General features: G+C 49.8%; 2 protein-coding genes across 3 annotated transcripts in view; one reads left to right on the forward strand and one right to left on the reverse strand.

The window, feature by feature from the left end:
• Positions 1-15,046, reverse strand: part of Tst (thiosulfate sulfurtransferase) — a 30,477-nt gene extending 15,431 nt beyond the window's left edge. The window contains exons 1-2 of one of the 2 annotated variants that reach the window (XM_051189316.1): positions 14,240-15,046; positions 8,238-8,706 (exon numbers count right to left, since the gene is read on the reverse strand). In XM_051189316.1, the coding sequence (XP_051045273.1) occupies positions 8,408-8,706; positions 14,240-14,834 (894 nt within the window). In that variant the 5' untranslated portion in view covers positions 14,835-15,046 and the 3' untranslated portion in view covers positions 8,238-8,407. Of the gene's footprint in view, positions 1-8,237; positions 8,707-14,239 lie in introns of those variants that run through there. The other variant, XM_051189317.1, reaches the window with a different exon arrangement.
• Positions 15,047-15,648: 602 nt separating this feature from the next.
• Positions 15,649-23,518, forward strand: Mpst (mercaptopyruvate sulfurtransferase). Its single transcript, XM_051189315.1, has 3 exons — positions 15,649-15,772; positions 18,845-19,466; positions 22,917-23,518. The coding sequence occupies exons 1-3, from the start codon at positions 15,662-15,664 to the stop codon at positions 23,213-23,215; spliced, it is 1,032 nt and encodes a 343-aa protein (XP_051045272.1). The 5' UTR covers positions 15,649-15,661; the 3' UTR covers positions 23,216-23,518.
• The last annotated feature ends 311 nt before the right edge of the window (positions 23,519-23,829 follow it).

The raw sequence follows: 23,829 nt of genomic DNA on the forward strand, positions 1-23,829 counted from the left end.
GAAAAGGACCCAGGACCCAAGAGCATCGGTGCTGTCTATATTTTTTTTTTTTTTTTTTTTTGTACCTGTGTTCTTTTCTCCTAAGGGATCTTCTTTTCCTTATTTCTATTCCTTTATTTTGAGTACATAAGAAGTTATCCCCCAAGTTTCCACAAAAGCAATAATGTCAGGACAATGAAACCTGGACTGGCAGCCCCTCCAAAATAAGGGAGGGACAGAATGAAAGCATTTCCATTGCTGTGACGAGACACCCTTGTCAAAGCTTAGGAGAAAGGAGGTTTCTTTTAGCCCACAATTCTATGTCAGTTCGATGTTTCAGTCCATCCTAGCAGGGGGGAAAAAGTCATGGCGGCAGGAACTTAAAACAGCTACTCACACCCCACCCACAGTTAAGAGCAGAGAGAAATGGATGCATGTGTGCTTACTACTCAGCTGGCTCACTTTCTCCACTGTTACCCAGCCAGGACCCAAGTCCAGAGAACGATGCCACCCACAGTGGGCTGGGTCCTCCCACATCAGTCCTCCCACAGACATGCCCAAAGGCTAGAACCTCTTCCCAGGTGACTCTAGATAATGCCAAGTTGACAAAACTAACCATCAAAAGGATCCCTGAGGGCTAAAGCTGAGACAGAGACAGAGACCGTCTCTGTCTCTCTCTCTATCACTCTGTTCTGTGTGAATGCGTGTGTGCACACACAGGTGCATAATTGGTCTAAGGTCACTCAGTAAGGTAATTTATTAGTAACCTCAAATCTGGTAGCAACCAGACCAGTGTTATCTACCTTGAAAAGTTGTTAGTCAAAAATCCCTACTAAGAACACTTGCCTAGAATGCATGAGGCCCTGAGTCAGGCTTTAGCACCCCAAAATAAAAATCATCATTTGATAATTGTGTATTTTCTGATATGACTCCTCGTGAGTGAACCCTATCCCTACGTTCATAGACTGGTCAATACTTGAGTATGGACTGGGCCTAGTGACTTGTTTCTTGATCACAATGATGTAATGAAGTAGTGTGTCTTTCTATCCTGAATTTCCAGGGTTTGACCTGACATTTGCCTTACTGGTACTCTCCCTTGCTCTCTCTCCAGCTGGCTTGCTCTGACCTGCTGTGCGTGAAGCTGACCATGCAGAGGAGGCGGAGGCAGTCCCTGGCCAGCAGTTCATGAGGAGCACAGCCCCCAGGACCCAGTATCCTCAAATAACCAAGTGAGCCCTGTCCCTGGAAGAACTTGAATGTGGACCCTCCTCCAACTGATCCTGAAAATGAGGTCTATGTGACACTTTATATCCACAGGAGCTGACTGTGGATGAAGCAGAGTGTAGATGAAAGTTTCTGTCTGCCCTGTCCTTCAGCCATTCAGTCCCAAATAAACACACAGAGGCTTCTATTAATTATGAACTGTTTGACTGATGGCTCAGGCTTCTTATTGGCTAGCTTTCTCTTAATTATTAACCCATTTCTACTAATCTATATATCTTCACATAGTCTTGGCTTACCGGTGATGCCTGGGTATCTTGCTTCCTCAGCAGTCTCCTTGACTCCACCTACTATCTTTCTCTATCCCTGTTTGGATTTCCCTGTCCATTGGCCAACCCAGCTTTATTCATCAATCAATAAAAGAAATATATATTTACAGCATACAGAAGAATTAATTTCAAGAAGTAGCCAGAAAACTGGCTGACTGGAATATCCTGCCCTCAGACAAGAGGATGCCATTACTGAGGAATAGTCCCCTGCTTCTGGTGTATGGCTGGGGCTCCTGGGCAAAGCTCTCAGAATGCAGGCAAGAACTGGACCTCATACCAACACTGTCCTCTCCCCAGAAGCCATGAGAGATGCTTCTCGAGACATCCCATGTCTGACTTCTTCCAGGTCACTCAATGAGCCAACCTTCTTTCTCTTCAACACATCTCTTGGACATGAATTTTTCTACATGAGACCTTTCTGATTGAGTCTTTGTAGCCATAGAAACTGTGGAATCATAATTTTGGACCTCTGAAAACACCTAAAAACAACAACAAAAACAAAACAACAACAAAAACCTGGGACTTTTGAAAATTTGAAATGCTACAAACACCATCATTGTAAGGTTCAAAATGCTGGGGTGATTTGTTACACAGCAAGAGCTGACTGGTACAACTTATATTAACACTCCAATGGTGGTTTGAATCGGAATGGCCCCCATAGGTTCATGTATCTGAATGCTTGATCCTTAGGGAATGGCTGTACTTGACAGGGATTAGGTGGTATGACCTTGTTGAAGAAGTGTGTCACTTGGGTGGGCTTTGGGGTTTCAGAAACCTGTCGGGGCCCATAAAGATGGCTCTGCTACATCTTGGCTCAAGGTTAGAGAGTTCAAAACTGTCCTTGGTAAGTCATAAAACCTAAAGGTCTAAGGCTTGGTAGTGAATGTCTTAATAACAACAGACTTGGACTGAGGTGTGTTTACTCTTGACCCTCAAGTATAACAGGTATGGTTACCAAATGCTTGGAGGATTAAGGGAAGAAAGTCTGTTTGCTCCTTACATATGACAATAGAAGTCTTCTGCCATGCGCTCCCCCACTTTGGTTGGAGTACTTAAGAATGCTGAAGAATAAACTTGGGGCATTCAATATTCACTGAATTGCCTTCCTGTGTCTCTGTCTTTTCTTATTGATTTTACCTGCCTTTCCTCAATCCACACTCTCCCCTCAGGTAAGAACCAGTGAAGGTGACTGGATCCAATTGAAGCCCCCCCCACAAACACCGGTTCCCACAGGAACCTAAGCCAAACCCAATCTCTCTCTCCTCTCTCTTCTCTCCTCTCTCTCCTCTCTTCCCTCTCTCTCCTCTCTCTCTTTCCCTCCTTCTCCCCCCTCTCTCAATCTCTCTCTTCTCACTGTGGCTCCAGGTATAAAACCTTCAGCTACTCTCCAGCTGCCATGCTTCCTGTCATGATGACAAAGGGTTAAGCCTGTGAACTGTAAGCCAGCACCCAATTAAATGTTTTCCTTTATAAGAATTGCCATGAGCATGGTGTCTCTTCACAGCAATAGATCAGTGACTAAGACAAATTGGTACCAGGGAGTGGGGTGTTGCTGTAAAAGACCTGACCTTGCTGCTTGTTCATGGAATGTGGATTTTGGGACTTTGGGCTAGAAAAGCAGTTGAATGTTAGTAGGAGCATTTGAAGACAGTGGCACTGAGTAGATTATGACAGTTCAAGATGTTTCAGAGGAAAAGAATATTAGTAAATGGCCTAGAGATTGTTCTTGTGATATTTTGGCAAAGAATGTGGCTGCTTATTGCCCTTGTCTGGATAGTCTGCCTGAGGCTAAGTTGTAGTGTTTTCGATTAATGTTGTTGGCAAAGATTTCAAAACAGTCCAGTTTTGACTGTGTGTCATGATTATTAGTGGCCAATCGTATGTAGTTCTATAAGGAAAAGGAGCAAGTTGAGCAAGGCAGAATACATAATGTAGAAATCAAGGAGAAAAAGGCATCAGGAAGTGGAATGAAGCTTAAGTCCTGTGTTCAAAGACATAAACAGATTAAAAGAAAAGCCTGGTGCTAAATGGAATAAAGAAAGTGATGACCTCACGGCAAGACCCCACCCAACTAAGCTTCCAACTTGTGAAAATTAGTGTAGGGGTAAGCATGATGGCACAACCTTTCATCCCAGCACTTGGGAAGCAGAGAAAGGCAAATCTCTGAGTTTGAGGCCAGTCTGGTCTACAGAGTGAATTCCAGGACAGCCAAGCTCAGACAGCTAAGAAAACCATCAAAAACAGAAAGGTGACACAGATGTAATTGAATGAGTGAGTCGTGATCCAGTCCCAGCAAGTAGCAGAAATCTCCCTCCATGGCTGTGGAAAACCACAGAGGCCAGGCATGTGTCAGGGGTGTCCCTGCATGGAAGCCCAGAAAAGCCATTTCATGAAGTGGCAAATGTGAAGCCTAGATTGCCTTGAAGACCTCAAAATGTTGGAGATGTCAGAGCTGTGGGATCCCTACCAAGGAAAGCTGCTAACTGGGAGTGGGAACAGCCCAACAGTGTTGCAGAACGGAGTTGGAGATATGAAGAGTGCCTTGACATCACACATGGAAATGCAGAGTTTGGAGTTTGCCTGGGTGGCTTTTGTTCTTACTTTGGCCCAGCCTTTACTTACCATGCTCCCTTTCCTCCCTTCTAGAAGGGTAATGTATAACCTGTGCCATTGTATCTTCGAAGGATGTGATCTGCTTTTTTGTTTTGATTTTACAGGGGATTACAGTTAAGGGAGTGCCGTGAGTCTCCAAAGAGACTTTGAACTTAGGACTTTCAAATTGTGTTGAGACTGTTATAGGCTATGGGGACTTTTGAAGTTGGACTGAGTGCATTTTTTTGCATCATGCTCTGGCTATAAGCCTTTGGGGGCCAAGGAATGGAATGTGGTGGTTTGAGTAGGAATGGCCCCCCATTCTCTTATGTTTGGGTGTGTGGTCATTAGGGAGTGGCTCTACTTGACAGGGATTAGAAGGTGTTGGAGAAAATATGTCACTGGGATGGGCTTTGGGATTTCAGAAGCTCAAGTCGATTCCAATATCTCCCTGCTGCCTGTGGATGTGGATGTAAAACTCTCAGCTCCAGCACATATCTGCTGGCATGCTGTCAAGCTTCTCACCATGATGACAATAGACTAAACTTCTGAACAGTAAGCCAGCCCAATGCTTTTCCTTCATAAGAGTTGCCATGGTCATGGTGTCTTTTAATAGCAAAAGAAAATTGTCAAAGACACACTAGCATAACTAGCAAATTAGTGTGTCTTCAGAAGGATCCAGAGATGTTTAGAATCTGAACTTACCCTCTGTCATGAAGGAGAAGACAGGGTTCAGAGAGGAAGTAGGATTAGAGGTGAGAGTAAATAGGAAAGGGAGTGTCTAGCATGTGATGGGCCCTGGAATCTATCTTGAAGTCAAGTTCAAGTTAGTACTTTCAGATTAGCTTTCTGATAGTAGCTGGTCCACCATCCCCAATCACGACCTGACATGCCCCCATACCTACCCCTTACCCCATAGGTAGAGCCAATCAGAGCAGCCATCCTTGGCTGACACAGAAGGTGAGCTCACAACTAGTCACTGACCTGGAAAGGAAGGTCCTGAGAGGTGCTGGCCAAGGAGGAGAGGAAGATACGTGCAGTGGCAGCCTGGGCACCTGGTACTCACAAGCAGCTCTGAGTGGGGAGAAGCAAAATGAACTCTAGGTGGTGGTAGAGCCCCAACTCCCTCACAGGTCCCTCTGCCTCACCTCCCCAGGTGAACCACTCTGGAGGGTCAGACAGAGTAACACTGATACCCAAGGGGACCAGTGGGTTACTAAGGAGCAGACTTCCAAACTGTTCATTGGAGTTGCCATGGTGACACTGTACACTGGCCTTTGTTACCTCAGAGGGTGATAGGCTCACCCTACCATGGGCTAAGGCTGAGAGCACAGGAGAGACTTTGATGTGTTACTTTCTGACACATCCTTTCAGAAATGTCCTTTGAACAGCCACCAAGGCAAGGTTCACAGGGCTCAGGCCAAGCACACAGGATGCTCTTGGAAGAGCAAGGGAATGGTAGACAACATGACCAAGTCTGTCTAGGGAAAGGGCTCAAGGAAGGGCCATTTGAGCTGGATCTTGAAATATGCATAGGATCTCTCTGGTTTAAGAGAGAGAACATGAGAGGTACGAAGGTGTTTAAGAGCATAAACATGGTTCAAAGTAAGGAATTCTCAGTGGGGGACTGGGAAATAAAATTAAAGCATGTGTGTAACAATGAGGGTCCTCTCTGCCGTGAACTACAGGGCTGGTTGCAGATGAGCTCAATAAAGTTGTGGTTTCTACATAGTGATGTAGGGGCAGAACCATGGATGTGGACACTAGCTCTACCACCCATCAGGCACACGGTGGAGGTGTGCATATTATGTGATCTCCCCAGGAGACAGAGACAGGTAGGTAAATCTGACATCCTAGGGGCCCACTACTTAATAGATTTTTTTTTCCTTTCAGTTATGAAGCCCAGGCTGGCCCTCGGCCTCCAGTGTGCTGGAATAACAGGTGTAAGCAGCTTGCATCACACTCCTCAGGGATCCTACTGTGGTACAAAGCCCATCCACCCACAAACCCTTTGGTTTATCATGCATTACTAGCCCACAGTTGCAGGAATAGAGGGTCTAAGAATGGCTACCCGGCATCTCGGAAGGCTACAGGGGAGGGGTTGGCCAGGGCCAATGAGGCTCATCCTAAGATTCCCTTGGGGACAGTTATGTAGGCACACGTGGCTGATGGTGAGACACTACTTTATGTTCTACTAGATAGAGAGGCTTAGGGTCCTGTTGGCTTTCTCTGCCCCTCACTGTGTGAGTCCCCACACACCATTGCATCAAAATCTGTGACGAAAACAGACATCATCAGTCTCATACTGAGCCATCCTGGGAGCGGCTGCCCATCCATTTTGCCCTGCTTTGTTGGCTATAAACAAGTTCTCTCTCTCTCTCTCTCTCTCTCTCTCTCTCTCTCTCTCTCTCTCTCTCTCCCCTCCCTTCCCCCCTCACACTCATGCACGCACTCACACATTCACAAAGAGAGCCCCACAGGACAGGAAGACAGACACCTCAGAAGGCCTCTCACTAGACTCTGTGAGTCAGATTCACTTGAAGGCTTCACTTGCCTCCACAGCCATAGGTCCTGTTCAAACCTATGCCAGATGATGTCACCCCTCTGATCAGGATCTTCCAGGAGTAGAAACTGAAGGCTTCCTCTTGACCTGCAAAACCCTACCTGACATGTTTCTTTCCCCTTGCAGACCTTTCCACACTGCCCATGCACCCTACCATGGTCCTAGCTGAGCACAGTGGCCTCAAGCCCTTTGTTTTAGCTGCCCTTTCAAAGCCTCTTTCAGGGCGCACTGCAAGAGGCCTGCTCACTTCCAAGATTTATGGGAGCTGCTTTGAAATTGTGCTGACAAAGCAGTTGGGGTGGGAAGAACAGGAGAGGGCCACTTGTCTTCCGTCCCCAGGGATGCTTGGGTTCCTCCAGGTTCCAAGAGGGGTAAGCTGGCATGGGAAGGGGAAAGGTGACAGAGATGAGGCCTAGCCTATGGCTCAGAGCCCCTCCCCAGAAGTTCTTGGACCCTTCTTGCCCCAGCACTGGTTGGGCTTCCTCCCCAACAAATATGGTCCTGGCTCTCCAGGGCTCCTCTTGCTCTCAAGGACTGGGAAGGAAAAAGCCAGATTTCCAGTTGATGAGATCTGAACTTTACTCATCAGCCTCAAAGCTAATTTTTGGAAAACTGAAAATGCATCAGCAATGGTCCTTCTGCATCTTCAAGAAGCCCTCGCCTATGGTGGCTTCCTGCTACAACTTGCTGGGCTTGCAGAGCCCTTTAGTGGAGCTACTCCCCCACATAATCCCCAGAGGGTCTATTCAGAGCCAGCAAGGGAGTCAAGGCCAGGATCACCTTTTTTTGCCAGATTCTGAGCAGGTGGAGAAGGCTATTTTCTCCCTCCCCAATCTCCAGGAGTGGGGCCTACAGAGAGGGCTTGGTAGGAGGCTAGTCTTGGCTTCATCTCTCCCTGCCTTCTTCATTCACCTTTGTACACCCTTTGAGGTAGGTCCCAGCATCCGCTATGGCAGAGCATCCCTGATTAGTGTTGTATGACAATCTCCTCAGAATTGAAACATTCCCTCCAGGAGTGGTGTGTGTGGTGGTGGGGATCTCCAGAGGTAAATAGAAGACACATATTTGGAATAATAAAAATTTGGAAGATTCCTGAGCTCCCTCCTCAGCAGTACATCAAGGAGTCAGAACTGCTGGGGGAGGGCATCCGCAGCAACAGAGCTGCAGTCTGCAAGCTCTGCAGAGGGCTCCAGGACTGCAGCCCTGTGAGCTGTCATCCATGGTAAGATGAGCTTTGGTGATGCAGCTGATTCGGAGTTACCCCTTCTAAGTAACCCCCACTCACACTCCTGTGAGTAACCCCAGTAAAAACTCCTTGGTTCACCAAGTTGGACATTGGTGCAATTGTTGCTTTCGTGTGTCGTGGGTTCCCTTTCTGGGATGGGTAGATGTGTGTGTCATGTCTTCTTAGGAAAAGTCTGCCACACCATACAAGAGAGGGCAACCAGCTGTCTTGACCAAGACCAAGTACAGCAACAGTGTCCTCGGCATGTCCATCTTCGCTAAAGGTCAACAAAGGTAGGGGTCAGAACCCAGTACAAGGAGACACTCACTTCTGAGAAAAGGCACTTTATTTCAGTATGGTGGGAAGGAGGCACTCACAGCAACTCTAAAATCCTGTCAATCTTCATTGCCTAAGAGGTGTGAACCCTTGGCAGGCCACACTGGTCTCACTGAAGGGAACTAGCTGAAGTTGGTGTGCAGAGGAGGAGGCTGCACACACTCAGGCCTTCCCACTCTTTCCCTGGGACACACGGGTCTCTGGGGGTGCCCTTCGGAACCACTCCGACCACGAGCCATCATAAACAGCCACATCAGGCTTGCCGCAGAGGTAGGCAGCCAGGGCAATATGGCAGGCAGTGACCCCCTTGCGGCATGTGGCAATGAGGGGCTGTGAGAGGTCCACCTTTTTGTCCTGGAATATGGCACGCAGCTCCTCTGGGCTCTTCTCAAAGCCATCTTCAGTTAGGAAGTTCATGAAGGGTGTGTTGATTGAACCACGGATGTGGCCTGAGTCCAGTCCTGAGTAGCAATAGAGGACATGGATTAGGGAAGACATGGGAGTGGGAAATGGAAGGCCTGGAGCCATCACCAATAAAAATAATATCTTTGCTCTCTTGGGAACTCAGTTTCTTGTCTGTTTTGCTTATTTTCAATACTCAAGCTTTAAGAGCCCGAGCAAGGGCCTGCAGTTCCTGCCCCATGAATTGTCTTGATGGAAGGATGTCCCAAGTCACCCTAAGTGACATCTGCATTCAGTGCATACCCTCCTAATTCTCCCCCTAACTTCTGCTAATTGCTTCTGTTCTCTATACCTCAGGTTTCTCCTGTGAAATGGGCTCTGTGTAATAGCCCTGGCTGTACTGGAACTCTATTTGTAGATCATGTTGGCCTCAAATGCACAGAGATCTGCCTGCCTCTACCTCCCAAGTTCTGTGATTAAAGGTGGATGCCATCGCTGCCCAGGATTACTGGGTAGAGCATATGGAATGAACTCACATAGAAGTGGTGAGAAACTATCTGGACCCTCCTGGACAGCAGTTTACAGGAGAGTAGAAGCTGGATAGCTTTGTGGGTTATTAAATAAATCTGCCTGTAAACCTATTTTACAGGTGAAAACACTGAGGCATATTGACATGAAATGGCTCACCTAAAGACACAATGAAAGACAGGAAGACCCAGGACCACACCCAGTCTTGGTGTTCTGTGAGACACATAGTTGTGAAAAGAGAAGGGACCTGGTATTGAACATGTATTCAGATTCTAGCTCTGCCACTTACTACACTGGTGACATTAATTAAGTCCTGTCACCTCTATGCACCTCAGTTTCTCTATGGGGAGTGAATGCCCCTGGGTGAGAATAAATGACATAAAGTCAAATATTGAGCCAGACATGGTGGTGTGGTGTATGCCTTTAATCCTAGCACTCGGGAGGTAAAGGCAGGCAGATCTCTGTGTGTTTGAGGCCAACGTGGTCTACAAATCGAGTTCCAGGACAGCCAGGGCTGTTACACAGAGAAATCCTGTTTCGAAACACAAACAAAAAGACAAATATTGAACCTAACAATGCCTGCCCCCGTGCCGTACTCCCAATGCTGTGCTCCATCTAGGTATAGGGTTGTGCCATCGCCTCCACACATCTCTAAAACTTAAGCGAGGGCAAGGTAGAGGTGGGCAGGCTGGGGTCTGTTCTAGAACACAACCAGCATGAGTGATGGGTATGAATGGTAACATGCATCTGCAGTCCCTGCATGCTAGAGGCTGAGGCAGGAGGATGAATAGTTTGAAGCCAGTCTAGTTTATATAGTGAGTTATAGGTCAGTCTAGGCTATAGACTGAGACCTTGTTTGAAAAACATCAAACCAGTAAAAGGGGGAGGGCACTTGCAAACAATATAGATGGGCAGTGGCTAGCTGTTAGTACCCAAAGGGCCCATGCCTTATCAGTCCCTGCATGCTCAGCCATTTCTCTCTTCCTTGTGCATCCTGCACCCCTCCACAGACAACACTGAGACTAAGGCCCAGGCCAGAGCAGCCTCCATCTCTTCAGGTTCCCCAAATCCCCTCTACTTTTAAACTTGGACCATGGGGCAGAGACACCATGGTAGACGTGGTGGGAAGGAGAGAAAAGGGCTTTGATTGCTATGAGCAAGTCACATCCCAGCACTGAGCAGCATCTGACAGACAGAAAGGCTCACTCTCAGGGCCTCAGTCTACCCTCCTGTAGGTAAAAAGGCCCCAGTGAGCCCCAGAGCACAATGGGCACACAGTTGTTCAATGCAGCAATGTGGGAACCCTCATCCCAAAGAAGATTTTAGACTCACTAGCATAAGCAGGCCTTTGACAGAATACATGTCCCTGCTTGCAAACGGTGGTGACATCTAGAGATGTCTTTTTGCTGTGACCTGAAACCAGCTATGAGTAACCCTCCAGTGAGGAGCCGCTGGCCTATGAACATCAACTGCCAGGTTACAGCAGTTTCCCACAGGCATACGGGAGCAAGATCATTTGCTGAGTGCTGTTTTCTTCTTGTCCATGACACACCAGCTTTATTGTTTTCTTGAATCTATAAAGGGGACCTTGTCCGAGTAAAAATGAAGCCAGGGATGCTGGAAAACCTTGGCTCCAGCCTCAGGAGGTAGCTATGGCCACCTCTGCCAGGAAGGCTTAGGGCCTATCTGGTTTGCTTTTTGTTGAGGAGGAGGCAGCTTGAAGAGTGCACCCATGCATGGAAGCGAGAGGACCACCTAGGCTATTATTCCCACTGGCCCACTCTCTGGAATTTGCTGTTCTAGCCAGGCTAGATGAAGTAAGCCCCAGAAATCTGCCTGTCTCTGCCTCTCTAGTGCTGGGAGCAGCATAGGTCTTCAAGGTGGGCTCAGTAGATCTAACCCAGGTACTGCCAATCCCAAGGCAAGGGCTTTGCTCACTGAGCTATGTTTCCAGCCTCTACCTGGGGACTTCAAAGGAACAGAAGTCACAGCCTGTGTGCAGAGGGAGAGCCCAGGGAACCCATGGGCAGAGCCAGAGAACTCTGGAACACTGCCAACCTGAGGAAGGGCTTGCAGCCAGAAGCAGACCTCTGTCATATGCTTCTGGCCTCCCTTCCTCACAGAGTGGGCCTGCCACTGTTCAGGCAGCTTCGGGCAACCAGCACCCCAAAATTGGGTTCTTTAGAGAATGATATCTCCCTCATTCCTTACAAAACTGAAGAGATTTCCTCCTGGCTCTAATGGAAATCCCAGGCTTAAAGAGAAGCAATAGCTTCCTCAGGGACACACAGCCAATGCACGTGAAGTCAGCGGGGACTCCAAAGCCTCTGTTTTTTCTGTCACTCTGAGCTCCCCTGGAAAAGAAGGCTGAGCGAGGCAGGGGAATTACTGAGGTAACTTCTTGTGTTCCTCAACTGCCTAGAAGTCTAGGAATTTGTGTTCCAGCTTTGGCTGAGGAGAAAAAAGTCAGCAGGCATGTTAAGATCCCTTAGACCACAGACAGGCATGGATGTTGGAGGTCAGGAAAACCTGTTTGGACCTTTCTTTGCCCCCCTCATGTTTGCTATGGCTCTCACCCCACCCTCCACAGCAGCCACAGGCAAGCCTCACTTTGGTGCCTGCAGCCCTGAGTGGAGTGGGGCCAGGCCCTCAGCAAGGCTACTGAGGATCCCAGAAGTGACTCTATCTAGGGGACCACAAATCAAAGTGCTCAGCATGGACTAACACCCTCCCCACTCTTCATCCACAACCAACCCCTCCACCAGGGAGATGGAAACAAAAAACAAACAAACAAACAAAAAAAAAACAACAACAACACAGGTGCACAAGTACTCAGGCTAAGCAACTGAGAAATGAGTGATATCAGGCCCAAATGTAGCATTCCCATTTTATAGATGAGGAAAACTGAGGCTTGCAGAGGGATGACAGCTTGCTATTGGCAAGGCCTCCAGAGACCCCTGAACTCTAAGGCCCCTCTCTTCTCCATGAGTTTTCCTACTTACTCTGGGCACTCAGCCCTGGATCTGAGGGACATAGGCCACTTCTGTCCTTATTTGCTAGTGTTCCTTTACAGGGACAGTTTTCTCTCCAGTGGATACACACAGGTGCACCTGAATATTCTTATATTCTTCACTCTTACTAGGGACCCTGGAAGGTGTGTGAAGGCCCAAGGGGAAGGTGATTGACACCAGAAGACAGGAAGTAGACATGGGGTCTCTGAAGACCTGTTTTTTGTTTCGCTCAGAGTCAAGGCTTCTCCACCCCCCATGTTTTATACCTGGACTTCGAACCCACAGGAACTTCGCTGAACCCATCCCAGGCAGCAGACCATGACCTTAGCAGTATGCACTTGTGTCCAGCAAATCCTCTAATAGATTAGGGCAAGCGGCCCATCACCTACCTGTCTAGATGGCCCTGGACTTTGCTCAATGCCTTCCCCATCCAAGAATCCCTTTTCAGTCTTGCTGTGTGCATGTGGCAGGGCTGGGGACCTCTGCTTGTTTATGACTGGGAAATGTAAGACCAAGCAGGGCTCATTATTCTCCACATAAGAATGGCTCACTGGAATGAGAAGCCAGGCTCCCTGGCACCCTGGGCAATCAGAAGATGTAGGAAGTGACACAGAGAAGAGGCACTTTGGAGCTCAGGCAGGCTTCTCTGCTCTCCAAGCCTTGGTTTTGCCTAGTCTCTAAAATGGATCCCTGTCTGAGCCCTCTATCCCTCATTTCTCCGTTTGCTTTTCAGCCTGCTGGGAAAATTCCTCAGCCAGCTTCCCTCTCCCTTCCCCCAGCATATGTTTCAAAAAGAAAAAGCACTCTCAGCCAAGACCAAGAGGGGCTGCAGGCATTCCTTGTCCTGGGTCTCTGGGAAATGCCTAATGAGCATGAATCTCTCTCTTCTGACCTTCCCAGAGTTAAGCAGCCAGGGATAGCAAAGGCCTGGAGAGAGTTGGACTGTGGCGCTGTGCCCACAACTAGATGTGTGGCCTTCACCTGCTCCTGCCTGTGTGACTCAGCCTTCCTCTGTCCAGTGGAGTGAAGGGTTAGTATTAAGACTGTAGAAACAATGTTGCAGACATCATCTGGTAAAAAGGAAGAGACATTTTGCAACAAGTTAGGCAAAATGCTACCCCTAGTAAAGTCCTGCCCTGCTGGACTAAGAAAAACTAAGAGCCTAGGGGTTGGGGGCCACCAACTAGTCCATTGCTCAGGAAAAGCAAGACCTGGCAGTCCCCTCTGGTTAGAAGCCTCTAGAAGGCAGCATTTCCTTATCGGAGGCTTTTTGTGACTGCTAAGCTGTGAAGACTCCTGCAGTCCCCCCCCCCCCACACACACACACACAAGAGGGGACTCAAGGGCCATCTCTCTCTCTGGGAATGCCTGGCACAGGAGGCTTCCCTGAACCCTAGAAAATGATGGTAGGACTGAATGGGTTTATATATGAGTTTAGAGCGCTGGTTTAAAACAAATTAGTACTGGGTTCAAATCCTGGCTCTGTCATTTAACTGATCAAATAACAATATCATGGCAGCTCATCTTCCCATGTAAGTTAGGGGTATTTCACACCATATCAACATCCCTGGCACAATCTGGCAGCTACTGTAACAGCTCCACAGATGATCTTCATCTGCTTGTTGAGATATGAATAGAGCTGCCTTTCAAAACACTAGCTGGGGTCCCAGAAGGTCCCTGTTGATGTTTGAAAAGGTGTCGGGATCTAGAGAGTGTGAATGTGTTTGTAGAACTCTGTACAGTCCTGCAAATGATTGCTTGTGGGTAGGACACCCTTTGATCCATCCCAGTGCACGTGGGAGAGTTGTTTCCTAGAAGTGGATATGGATGGACAGGACACCAGTCACCTCTACTGATGTGGGCAGCCTGTTAGTACATGGCTATGAGTATACACTGGGCCCTCACATATCAGAGCTACAAAAGCCTTCAAGGTTGGCTGTCCCCTTCCATTTCACAAATACAAAAGTCTACGTGGAGGGGCTGAGGGTCCCAGCTATTCTGATTCCTCGTCCTCTTGTTGACAATCTTGCCCAAAGGCCACAGGGACACCTACCTACGATATCCGGCTCTGGCTCTGTGCCCAGGTACCGTCCTTGGGCACGGGAGTCCACCAGCTGGAACCTTTTAGACTGGAGGTTCTCCAGGACCTGCTCATAGGTCTTGAGCAAGGAGCGGTCCAGTGTGGCTTTGAACACGGCTGGCTCTGGACGTGAGGGCTCAGATGTCACCGGGTGGCCTTCCTTCAGCCAGTTCCGGAAGCCACCATTAAGCACTGACACAGTGCGATGACCAAACACACGGAACATCCACCATACTCGGGGTGCATAGAAACTGCCCAAGTCGTCTCCGTCGTACACCACCACGTGTGTGTCGTTGCTGATTCCCAGACTGCCCACGTAGTCCCCAAAGTGGGCCTCACTGGGCAGCATCATCTCATAAGGTGAAGCCGTGTCCCGGCATTCCTCTATATCAAAGAAGGACGCACCAGGCACGTGGCGCTCCTCGTACTCTTTGCGGGCCTGGCGGGTTCCCGGAGAGTACCAAGACGCGTCCAACACCCGAAGGCCGGGCCCCAGGCTGCCAGACCGAATCGACTCCGCGAGCCACTTGGTGGAGACCAGCGCCCGGTAGAGCACTTGATGGACCATAGTGTTAGCTATGTGTGTCACCTGGTGCCGGTGGAAACCAAGAAAAAGTCCTGAAAGCACTGAGAGCGGTGGGCGGAGCCCGGGAGGCGGGGCTGTTGTCCCCACTATGCTTTCCCAGCGTGCAATGGTAACTACACCGAGAGCTTGACTGGGGTGACTGTGGGATAGGTTTGCACATTCCCTAGGGAAAACTCGCTTTGCCCCTCCCACTGCCCTAACGTCCGCCCAGTCTGGTTTCAGGGAATGCAGGTGGGCGTGGCAAAGAGCTTCTGAGCGCTCTTAAGGCAGCTGCTCAGGATCCTGTCTGCAAAGATGGGGAGAACACAGGTCCTAGGTAGGGATGATGGTCCTTGGGCTTCGAGTCCCCTCTCCGGGGCGAATTGACCATTCGCCAGCCATTCTGTTTCCGATCTCTGCAGCCTGGGTTCTCTGGCTTCTAGAATGCCTAAGTCCGGTGAAGAGGGCCTAAGCACTCTGCCCTGCTTTCTCCACCAGTACCCTCCCCTTGGTCGCAAGTGACCCAACTGGCGGCCGCATCCTGGGCGGCCCGATGCATCCATTCGCCCTGGTAGCTGCGCAAGAACTCGCCCTGGCGTTCCCGAGAAGTTGGCAGATTCAAACCCGGAGCAGGGCGTGTCCCCAGTTGGACCGAACCATTGTGCCGCCTCCCATAGGGGAGGACTTCTCTTGCAGACAGTTGGGACTTCGAGCAGCCCCTGCGCTTTCGCACGGGAACTCTGTTTGCCCTACCTGATGTAATGCTTCTCACGTCTATAGGGACTATTGGAACCTCGAGGTCACATTGGGGCAATACATAACCCGACGGCATGGCGCGTGCGTCCCCCGCAACCCGTAGAATGGAAGGTGCTTCCAGCTGCGTCTCGGAGTGGCCGAGGCAGTGGGCCGTGCCCAAGTCTCCTCCCTTTGGCTGGCGGCAGGTTGGTGGCGGAAGGAGGGGACCTTTGAGGGCGCGGGGAGGGGGTGACATGGCTGGGAACAAGGGAGCTCGGAACCCTGGTATCTGCTGCCCAACGCGTCCCATTTGCTTTTCTGTGAGGGAGGTGCTTTTCGGGAGTGCATAGTGTGGGTGGTATCACGAGGGAGTGGAGGAGGGGACACAGTCTGTGAGAGAAGAGTTTCCAGGGCGCCCCTAATTTGCCTTAAGGGGGACTGTCCACTGCTGCTTGTGACCGCCTGTAGGTTGGGGTGGGGTAAGAGTCAGGTAGGTAGCCATGGCTGGCTGGGGTTTGGGATGACCCGGTGCCTCCTGACAAAGTAGGAAGGCCCGAGAGGGGCTGTGGTGAGAAGATTCAGTGTCCAGCAAGAGGATAAAGTAGCAGAACACCCTGGAATGAAATGAAACCAACTTTTACCAGGCCCGCCTGCGGTGACGCGGCCTTAATGACCCTGTGGAGCAGGGCTGAAACTTCTCCCAACTTGAGAATCTGGTAGAACCAGGGGGTGCCAGGGCGTGCATAGTGGAGTAGCGATTCATTTCAGATTTGAAGCCCACAGTGGTGGGTGCTACCTTGGTTTACCTGACTGTTTTTGAAGCTTTATGCTCTTTTTTTTATTAATTATTATAGGCTTCAGTTTTTACCACTTCATTGTAAATTCATGTAAATGCCAATTGGCAGAATATCTGGAAATAGAGCATAGCTCTTCTTGCAAAACGGCTGGACAACACCACAATAGGCTATTCTGTTCCCCTGGGATGCTTTTCTCTTGGACTTCCCTCCCACTTTATTGAATATTGATCCTGTCCTGAAATACTGTCACAGCATGTTGAAAATATTCAAACACTGTTTATCATTTTCCCAGCATCCTCTGAGCCTTGAGCTTTACAGTGAGGAGGAGAAGATGCCAGGAGGGTCCAGGTGGGGGGATGCTCTAGACTGCCTGAGCCTCCCCAGCCCCCCCAGGAATGTAGTATACAGGCTTACACTAGCCTAGGATGACCTGAGGCCATCCCATGTGTCCTGACAGTCCTCCAGAGACCCACTCTCCCCTGGGATCCTGGCCCACCAAGCACAAAGGAACCTAGTTTGGTTTCTACCCCTTAGGGACACCCATTAGCTTAGCCTCTCTGTCCCTCTTTCTGCCATCCAGTTTGTGGAAATTGTCAATCAAGCAGGGAAGTAGGGTCAGGTGTCCTCAGACCTCTAAAGTCCAACCCTCTGCCACTTAGATTCAAGAGCCACTTATGAGAATAAAGGAGGAAATAACACTTTTCGTTCCACTGTTCTAAATGATCAACCAAAGAAACTATACAGGGTATATGGTAGCCCTTCTATATTCATCTTTAAATCTCATTAGGAAGTTTTGGAGTCTTCCTTACTCTGGAAGCTGAGGCAGAAGGGGGGCTGATTTCAAGTCCCAGGATAGTTTAGGATATATAGTGAGATCTTGGAGGGGGCAGGCATTGTGCTGGGAAGATAGCCTGGTCAATTTAAGTGCTTGCCTTGCAAGCACAAGGCACCAGAGCCTACATAAACAGCACAAGGCATGTTACATGCCTATAATCCCAGCACTGGGGAAGACAAGACAGGTACAGTCCTGGAGCTCAGTGACCAGTCCGCCAAAGTGAGTCCCAGGCCATAGAAAGACCCCCATCTCAGAATGAAATAAAGTAAAATGACTGATGCCTGAGGACCCATCTGACTTCTGAGATTGTTCTCTGCCCCCCACAAACACACACACACACACACACACACACACACACACACACACACAGAGAGAGAGAGAGAGAGAGAGAGAGAGAAGTTGGAAGCTTCAAAGGAGCTGCTGTAGTCCACAAGAGGATTGTCCCACCAGCCTTGGCCTCTTTGCCCTCTGTACACACATACCCCTACCCCCACTAACACATCTAGTTGCATCAGGACTTTAGAGGCCTGAGGACACCTGGCCCCGCCTCCCTGTTTGATTGACAGTTTTCACAAATTGGATGGCAGGAAAAGGGACAGAGAGACTAGGCTAATGGGTGTCCCTAAGGGATCAGTCCTTATCTGGAGCATATGTCTACCTCCTTATTCCTATCCCTAAGTCAAAATGTGATTCTGCTGCCTTCTAAAAGTCCTCCCATCTTCTCCCTCTACCTCCCTTGAGGTAGAGGCCCTGGTGCTCACACTAAACTCCAGAATTCCTCTCTCACATGGTTGCTTGAGCTGCTCTGGTGCCTACCAAAGTAAAGGGTCCTCAGTGCCCCCAGCACAGGGCCTAGGCCAGTGACACAAACCTTCCCCCACTGAGTACATTGGGTGTTTTTTACTTTTTTGTTCTGCTCTTTTGAGATGGTCTTGCTGAGTAGCCCAGGTTGGTCTGGAACTTATTATGTAGACTAGGCTGGCCCTGAACTCTGGTCCTCCTACCTCAGTCTCCTGAATACTGGTATTATAGGAGGTGCAGCTGCTATACTAGGTGGCTCAAAGCACATCTAGGAACCTCAGTGGCTTTCAGGAAAAGGTGACATACCAAAAATCTTAAAGGGCTGTTCCTCCAACAGGTTGGGAGAGGCTCCTGTGTCAAGTGTTGTAATATATGAGGATTAAATGGCACTGGGCTAAGGGTGAATTCTGGTTATTGCTCCTATTGGACTCTTAGAACTGCTCGATGAATGAGTGAATTTGATTGGTTGCTGAGCTGGGCTGCATCTTAGAGAAGGGCTGAAACTTTGGCCTTATTTGCTTTACTTACAGGCCATTTGGGCCTGCCCCTGGCCCTACCCTACCCACCTGCATGCTGGGCAAGGAGTAGAGAGTGAGGGGCTCACACCACCCTCACTTGGTGCCATGGTCATAACGTCAGTTGGAGCTGTGCGTTATTTAAGGCCTGGCAGGGTGAGTCCCTGAATGATAAAGCCTGATGCTGGCTTCACCCCAGGCCTTTCTGCATTCTTGGACTCTGCTCTGCCGGTGCTCAGGCTCCACCTCTGCTGATTAGCACACATGCCCCAGCCACAGCCCCTGACAACAGGCCAGTCTCTCCATTCTGATATTTTCCCCATCTTGCAGGTCCACAATCCGAGCATCCCAGAGACCATGGCCGCCGGGCAGCTTTTCCGAGCGCTGGTATCTGCGCAGTGGGTGGCGGAGGCTCTGAAGTCCCCGCGAACCTCACAGCCACTGAAGTTACTAGATGCATCCTGGTATCTACCCAAGCTGGGCCGCAACGCACGGCGCGAGTTCGAGGAGCGCCACATCCCAGGCGCTACCTTCTTTGACATTGACCATTGCAGCGACCATATGTCACCCTACGACCACATGCTGCCTAGTGCCGAGCACTTCGCCGACTACGCGGGAAGCCTGGGCGTGGGCGCTGCCACGCATGTAGTGATCTACGATGGCAGCGACCAGGGCCTCTACTCTGCTCCCCGGGTCTGGTGGATGTTCCGTGCCTTTGGCCACCGCTCAGTGTCACTGCTGGATGGCGGCTTCCGCCACTGGCTGAGCCAGAACTTGCCAATCAGCTCTGGCAAGAGCCACCCGGAGCCCGCGGAGTTCCACGCACAGTTAGATCCCTCCTTCATCAAGACTCACGAGGACATCCTGGAGAACCTGGAGGCCCGGCGTTTCCAGGTGGTGGACGCCCGCGCAGCTGGCCGGTTCCGGGGCACAGAGCCGGAACCCCGAGATGGTAACATTGTGGGGGAAATGGCGAAACAGGGCGTGGGGGACAGTGCCCCTATACTGTCTAGCCTTGTGCTGGTCTTTCAAAGCACACAGAGCAGGGCAGAAGGGTTGGTTTCTGGGTGCCTCATCCTGAGCTTGCTTCCTTTTTATAGTGGAGGCCACAACACTATCTCACGGTTTTGAAACTTTGGGCAGAGATTGCTTAAGTACCTTGAGAATCCAAGGCAGCCCTGTATGAGCTTGACAACTCAAATAACTCTGCAATATTGTGCTTATGTGGGGCCACCACAAAATAGCCTGAGGCAGCCCCAAGATGTCTGCAAGCGCCACCAGAATTGCTGAAAGACTCCAAGAGGGAAAGAGGGTATGTTGCCCAAACTGAGTGGTTGGTGCCCCAGGTAAGACCCAAACCGGTTGCCTATAGCCTGGGCTTCTCCAGGAAAAGCCCTGTGTGAAGTAGAAAGGGACCCCACAAAGCAGACAGGGCTATATGCTAATGTGAGTCTTTCAGAACTCTGAGGACATAGGTACAGCCAGCCTTCAGTGCTGTAGAGACCACATCCCTGCATTTAAACAACTTCAGCAAATAATTTTTCTTTTGTCTGTACTGAGAGTGTGTGGTTCCTTTCCCAGTCATTATTCCTAAATGATACATAGTTTTTACAAACACTGTGATAAAATGGATATTGAAAGTAATCTAGAGATGATGGGTGCAGCAGCTCTTGGCTGTAATCCCAGCATGTGGAGGCTGAGGCAGGTGAATCATGAGTTTGAGACCAGCCTGGGCTCCATAGTTATATCCAGGTCACCCTGGACTACAACATGAGACCCTGTCTCAAAATTTAAAAGGGAGAGAGAGGAGTGGGGGAGAATCTAGAGATGTCTTAAATGTTAGAAGGGCATGTGTAGATTACATGGCAGGATGCCATTTCATATGATTTGGTGTTCTGGGGGTCCAGGCACCAATTCTCCAGAAACCATGAAGCAATGCATGTATTGCCATTGTGCGGGTGAGGGAAATAGCCCTGGGATGGCTGCCTTGTCCAAGGTCTCAGGAAGGAGCCACTCTGCATTCAGACTCCCTGCATACTTAACCACAGCAAGCAACCAGCAATCCCCCCATCATTTCTCTCCAGCCTGCTAGGGCACAGGAGCCAGCCACAGCCCTGGAAGCTCTCCTATGTCCTCTCTGCTGTACTTTTAAAGTATCTGGTCTTCAGTGCAACCTGAAAGTTCAGTACTTTGTCCCAGAGGTATCTGGTGACTTCAGAACCTCCTGCCACCAGAAGTCCTGCAGAGCAGTACTGCTGTGTCTCTAACCCTTGGAGACTTCGGACATACCCCACCAGTTTTGAACCTACTCAGCAATTTCCCATGGGCTAGCCTAGTGAGGGTGCCACCAAACTCAGTCCCAAAGGAAGAGCAACACGAGGCATCTGCTGGTACAGGCTTGGGTTCAGAGCCCTGTCTCTGCTTGCACTTTCTATGTAGCACCTGGCAGGTTACCTAGCCTCTGGGTAGTGGCCCTTGAATGTGTGTGATGAGAGCAGTAAGTGGGAGGGACCATAATGGGTGCTGTCATGGAGCAAATATACCTAAATTGCCCAGCTGTGTTCACACATGCAGATGAACTGCACTCACTCAGTGGGGAGTGACATTATCAGCTTGTGCCCCCACCTCAGGCTCCTTCAGGGGTGTTTAGGGTGCCCCACCATCATACTCACCTGTGAATGGGAGGGAATGCTGAGAACCTAGCAGGCTAGTTAGCCTACTCCAGGCTGCCAGGCAGGAAGGCTTGTTAGTTTGTATTTAAAGTGTCACCATTTCTACACCACAGCCCAGACCTGGTCAAGCACACCTGCAATTTTCTCTTTCTGTCCAACAGGGCAGGGTGCATGTTTCCTGGGTAAAGCTGAAGGCATGAGGAAGCCCTGACATGATTTATTTACCTGTTGTATCCTAGTTGGATAGCTTGCTCCTTGCAGGGCTTTGGGAAGGGTTGCCTAGGATGACTTTGAGCAGGCCCACTTCATTGGGGATGACCAACCTCCTAAGTCTTCTCTAAGCTCAAGAGTGCTGCCTCCCACTGTCCTGAGGATAGAGACCCATGTGGACCAGAAGCTCACATAAAGACCTGTCCCTCCCTGTACAGGGAAACCAAGGCACAAGTTTCTCACAGCCTCATTTCAGAGTCCAGATGGCCCAGCCTTGAGGTTTCATTTTAATGGGCATATCAGCTCCTGTGAAATGGGGCATTGGTAACTTCTGGCTGAAAGACACAAAATGTGCATTGGAGCTCTTGGGGCTTCAGAGCCTGGGTAAAGTGACACTCCGATTTAATCACACTTCTCTGGTTTTGCTGGGATCCTCATCTTGGATTTGGGGGGAGACAGAGTCTCATGTAGCCCAGGTTGGCTTCAAACACACTGTATAACTTAGAATGACTTAAACTTCTGATCCTCCTGCATTCATTACCCAAGTGCTGGGATTACAGGTGTCACCAGAATTGGGTTTTGAGGTGCTGAGGGTGAAACCCAGGCTTCATGCATGTTAGGTGAGCACTGTACTAGCTGAGCCACATCCCCAGCACCAAGACTGAATTCTAAGAATAAAATCTGATTTCCCTTATGGCCAGACCAGAGCCCAAAGTCTTCCAGGCATACTGAGGCATTCCTCCCTGTTGTCTGAGCCTTGGTGGCTGTGATGTTTTGTGCCTAATTCCAGGGTTTCTGGGTTCTTCCTGCCTTCCATGCTCTCAGTCTCACTGCAGATCTTGGGAGGAGGCTCCACCCTCCCTAGGCACTGACTGAGGCCTGCTCCAGGGCAGCACAGGCTCCCAGGGTGGGTACCACCCTTTCTACCCACCACTAGCTAGAGCACACTACTCTTTGTGCCTTATTTTCTTAGGGTAGGGGTGACAGTCATTTCTTTCCCATAGACTTGGGGTGGCACTAAAGGAGAAAATGCTGGGGGGGGGGGTCCAGGCACAAAGCAAACATTCAGCCATGTCAGCTGAATGCCATAGACCCAGGGCTTTTTTTTTTTTTTTTTTTTTTTTTTTTTGGTCACACTACCTACTATCTGGTTATTGCCTGTCTGCCATGTACACCACCTCTAAGCCTCCAGGTGCCCCAAATCATAACTGGACAGAGGTCTTGTGCATGGCTTTGCTGCCCCCAAGGTTCAAGGTCAGGAAACCCAGGATCTTCTGTAGCTCTGGTGGCATATAGTTCCAGGATTCAAATGGCAATTAGCTGAGTGTATCAACTTTGGATGTTACTTAGCCTTAGTTTGGCCATCTGTGTAGTGGGGGTACACAGCACTGGTGGTTGGAGAATAAGATCAGACATTGGCGACACATTTGGCACTCTGCTGTGGTGGGAGGCTTGATACTACAAATACCAGCAACACTGGACATCACTCCTACTGCCCTTTCATGTGTTGCTTTATGCAGGCATCGAATCTGGACATATCCCTGGCTCAGTAAACATCCCGTTCACTGAGTTCCTGACCAAGGAGGGGCTCGAGAAGAACCCAGAAGAGATCCGGCACCTGTTCCAGGAGAAGAATGTGGACCTGTCCAAGCCCTTGGTAGCCACTTGTGGCTCTGGTGTCACAGCCTGCCACGTGGCCCTGGGGGCCTTCCTTTGTGGCAAACCCGATGTGCCTGTCTACGATGGCTCCTGGGTAGAGTGGTATATGCGTGCCCAGCCTGAGCATGTCATCTCCGAGGGCCAAGGGAAGACCCAGTGAGGCCAGGCAGGACACGGTACTGCTCAGGTGACATCTGACCATCGTGGTGCCAGCCTGCTGGCTCTGACTCTGCTTTGCCAAGGGTCTCAGACAACTCAGATGTCTGGAGTGACATCCAAGAAACCAGGAAACCAGGAGTTCCAATGACTTATGGGCACCCACTGAAGGTAGCAAAGCCGGTAGCAGTGAGAGTGTGCCCAGGGGAGGGAGGGAGGCCAGGCAGCAGAATAGCCTGCATGGCGCTAAGCTGGGGCCTCTAGCTTGCTTCACTGTTGGGAAATAAAGCACCAAGCACAAAACCTTTGTGGCTGTGAGAATGTCTCAATTTCATGAGGAACGCGATTCTTGAACACCCAGGAGATGTTGTTCTGGAGTTCTGGAGGAACACTTGATGCTAGGGCCCCAGAGACCCTGTTCCCTGTCATCTGATTATAATCCTGGAGGCACACCCCACCCCTGGCTTCTGGGCTCTTCATTTTCATTTAATTTGTGTGTGCATGCATGTGAGTTTGTGTGTGTGGTTGTGCACATGTGTTGAAATCAGAGGAAATCTGCTGTTCCTCAAACACTGTCTACCTTGGTTTTTGAGACAGGATCTCTCATTGGTTGAGAAC

Source organism: Phodopus roborovskii, unplaced genomic scaffold, assembly GCF_943737965.1.
Source record: "Phodopus roborovskii unplaced genomic scaffold, PHOROB, whole genome shotgun sequence".
In the NCBI taxonomy this organism is placed as follows: domain Eukaryota; kingdom Metazoa; phylum Chordata; class Mammalia; order Rodentia; family Cricetidae; genus Phodopus; species Phodopus roborovskii.